At 55.0% G+C, this 2,500-nt stretch overlaps 1 protein-coding gene across 1 annotated transcript in view; it reads left to right on the forward strand.

Annotated features, from left to right (window-relative positions):
* The window catches only part of LOC143284613 (uncharacterized), a 42,022-nt gene that overhangs the window by 32,781 nt on the left and 6,741 nt on the right, over positions 1-2,500 (forward strand). The window contains exons 3-4 of the mRNA XM_076591456.1: positions 1-958; positions 1,793-2,137. The exon at positions 1-958 is cut by the window's left edge and continues 941 nt beyond it. Of these exons, the coding sequence (XP_076447571.1) occupies positions 1-958; positions 1,793-2,137 (1,303 nt within the window). The remainder of the gene's footprint in view (positions 959-1,792; positions 2,138-2,500) is intronic.

Raw genomic sequence — 2,500 nt, forward strand, 5'->3', positions numbered from 1 at the left:
GTCCACATCAAGCCCACAATCATCTTCATCGCCACAATATTCTCCATTGCTAGAATCATCTCCATCACCATCAACACAGTTGTCAGCAACATCAGCGATCACCCCGCAAGACACATCAAAGGCAGCAGAAACATCGACATCGAAGTTATCATCTGACGATGTTTCACCAACGAAACCGTTGACATCAGTCTCTCCCGTGTCTTCCCTGAAACCAGACCCGGCTTCTGGGACATCACAAACAACGGAGATATCCTCGGCAAGTTCCACACCGCCCGTCACCACTGCCACCACACCAGTCACAACGAAGACACCAACGGGTCACACAGTTCCACAATCCATGCCAACATCCACACACCCCCTGACTCCGGAAGTAACGTCAGACAACGACACGAGCAGCGTGCAGCCAATCACCGCTAGGGACGGTATGACGTCAGCGTTGTCCAAGCCGGGGTCGCCGTCCACGGTGTGGGAGAACGACGTGTCGCCCACGGACGGCTCGGGAATGAGAACCGTCAGGTCCACCTCCTTCTCATCATCCTCCTCCTCCTCCTCCCGCAACCTCACCTCCTCTCCCACCACCCAAGGACACCCTGCCACCCCCACCACGTCTACTGCCACCACTTCTACAACCTCCACCACCACCACCACCTTTACCACTACAAACACCTCAGCTTCTACCTCCACCACCTCAGCACTCCCAGACGTGGACTCGGCTGACTCGGTGTCCTCGGGACCGTCCCCCTCAGGGTCCCCCTCCCCACACACCCCTCACACCCCCAGCAGCGCGGCCCCCGGCACGGACCACACCCCGGAGGATGACCCGGGTACCTCCCACCCTCAGCCCTACCCGGAGGGACACCCCTACCCCGAGCCCGGGTCCGGGGGACAGGATGGTAGGATGGAAGGGGGGGAGGAGGAACCTATGGCGGAGCCAGGGCCGGACTGGGACAACGCCAAGGTAGGTGGTGGTGGTGGTGGTGGTCCTCCGCCATCCCTCTACTCTCTCTCTCTGTCTGCCTCTATCTATCTATCTTTCTTTCTGTCTGTCTCTCTGTTTCTCTCATGCCTTTTCAGTGTGTATATATATATATATATATATATACATGCGTGTGTGCGTGTGTGCGTGCGTGTGTGTGTGTGTGTGTCTGTATCTGTATATCTGTATATCTGTGTGTGTCTATGGTGTCTGTGTGTCTGTTTGTCTGTGAGAGCTCTTCAGTTTAACGACCGTTCACTAGAAGTGTTATTAGACTGCTGTCTATCTGTCTGTCTGTCTGTGTCCGTGTCTATATATATGTGTGTGTGTGTGCGTGTGTGTGTGTGTGTGTGTGTGCAACATCCAAATCATAATTCATAATGTATCATGCACAACAACAAAACATCAACAGCAAGTTCAAAAACTCTGACAGCAACAATAACACTGACGACAATGACAACATCACGACCATAACCACTACCACCATCACCACCAACAACAACAACAACACTGACGACAATGACAACATCACGACCATAACCACTACCACCATCACCACCACCAACAACAACAACACTGACGACAATGACAACACCACGACCATAACCACTACCACCATCACCACCACCAACAACACCAACACTGACGACAATGACAACATCACGACCATAACCACTACCACCACAACCACCAACACCAACACCACCTACGATGATGACAACACCACCACAATCACCACCAACGCCAACACCACCACCACCACCAATACCACCTCCCCCGCCCCCCTGACCCTCCTCCTCTGCGTGGCACGGACAGATGGTGTGGCGCGAGGCCTGGGAGCTGCACCTGTACGTATTCTGCTGCCTGTTCAGCTGTGTGGGGGTGTACACTCTGGTGTGCGTGGTCCGTTTGTGGCGCATCCACCGCTTGCTGTCCCGTCGATACTTTGTGTCCCTCAACCTGCTCATGCTGCTGCTGTGCGCCTCGCGTGCCGTCTACCTGGCCGTGGACGGATACAACTCCAACGGCACCTTCCACCCCAGTGTGGACTACTTCCTCTACTCCATCACCTTCCCCTGCCTCACGTCCGCCTTCAGCATCCAGCTGTACGCCCTCCTGCAGGCCACCAAGATGCAGTTTCTGCCACCAACCATACAGAAGGTCCGTCGGGGGGTGGGGGAGGGGGAGTGGGAGTGGGGCTGGGGGACGGGGGGGTAGGTGCGGTGTGTGGGGGTGTGGTGGGGTGGGGTGTGGTGTGTGAAGGGCGTGGGGGTGTTTGTGGAGTTGTGTGTGTGTTATGTGTGTGAGAGAGAGAGAGAGAGAGAAACAGAAAGACAGACAGACAGACACAGTGAGAGAGAAGTGCGGCCAAAAAAATGCAAGGGAAGAAACTCAAATATTTCATGGCAATTGTTGGGTGAATTAGTGCTTTCCCTTTGCACGTTGTTTCTACTGTTGGCGCGGTGTCCCAGTCAACATCTGACATTCCGCAACCTTCCGTTTCTCCCACCCCCCCCCCCCCTA

Source organism: Babylonia areolata, chromosome 8 (genome assembly GCF_041734735.1).
Source record: "Babylonia areolata isolate BAREFJ2019XMU chromosome 8, ASM4173473v1, whole genome shotgun sequence".
Lineage (NCBI taxonomy): Eukaryota > Metazoa > Mollusca > Gastropoda > Neogastropoda > Buccinidae > Babylonia > Babylonia areolata.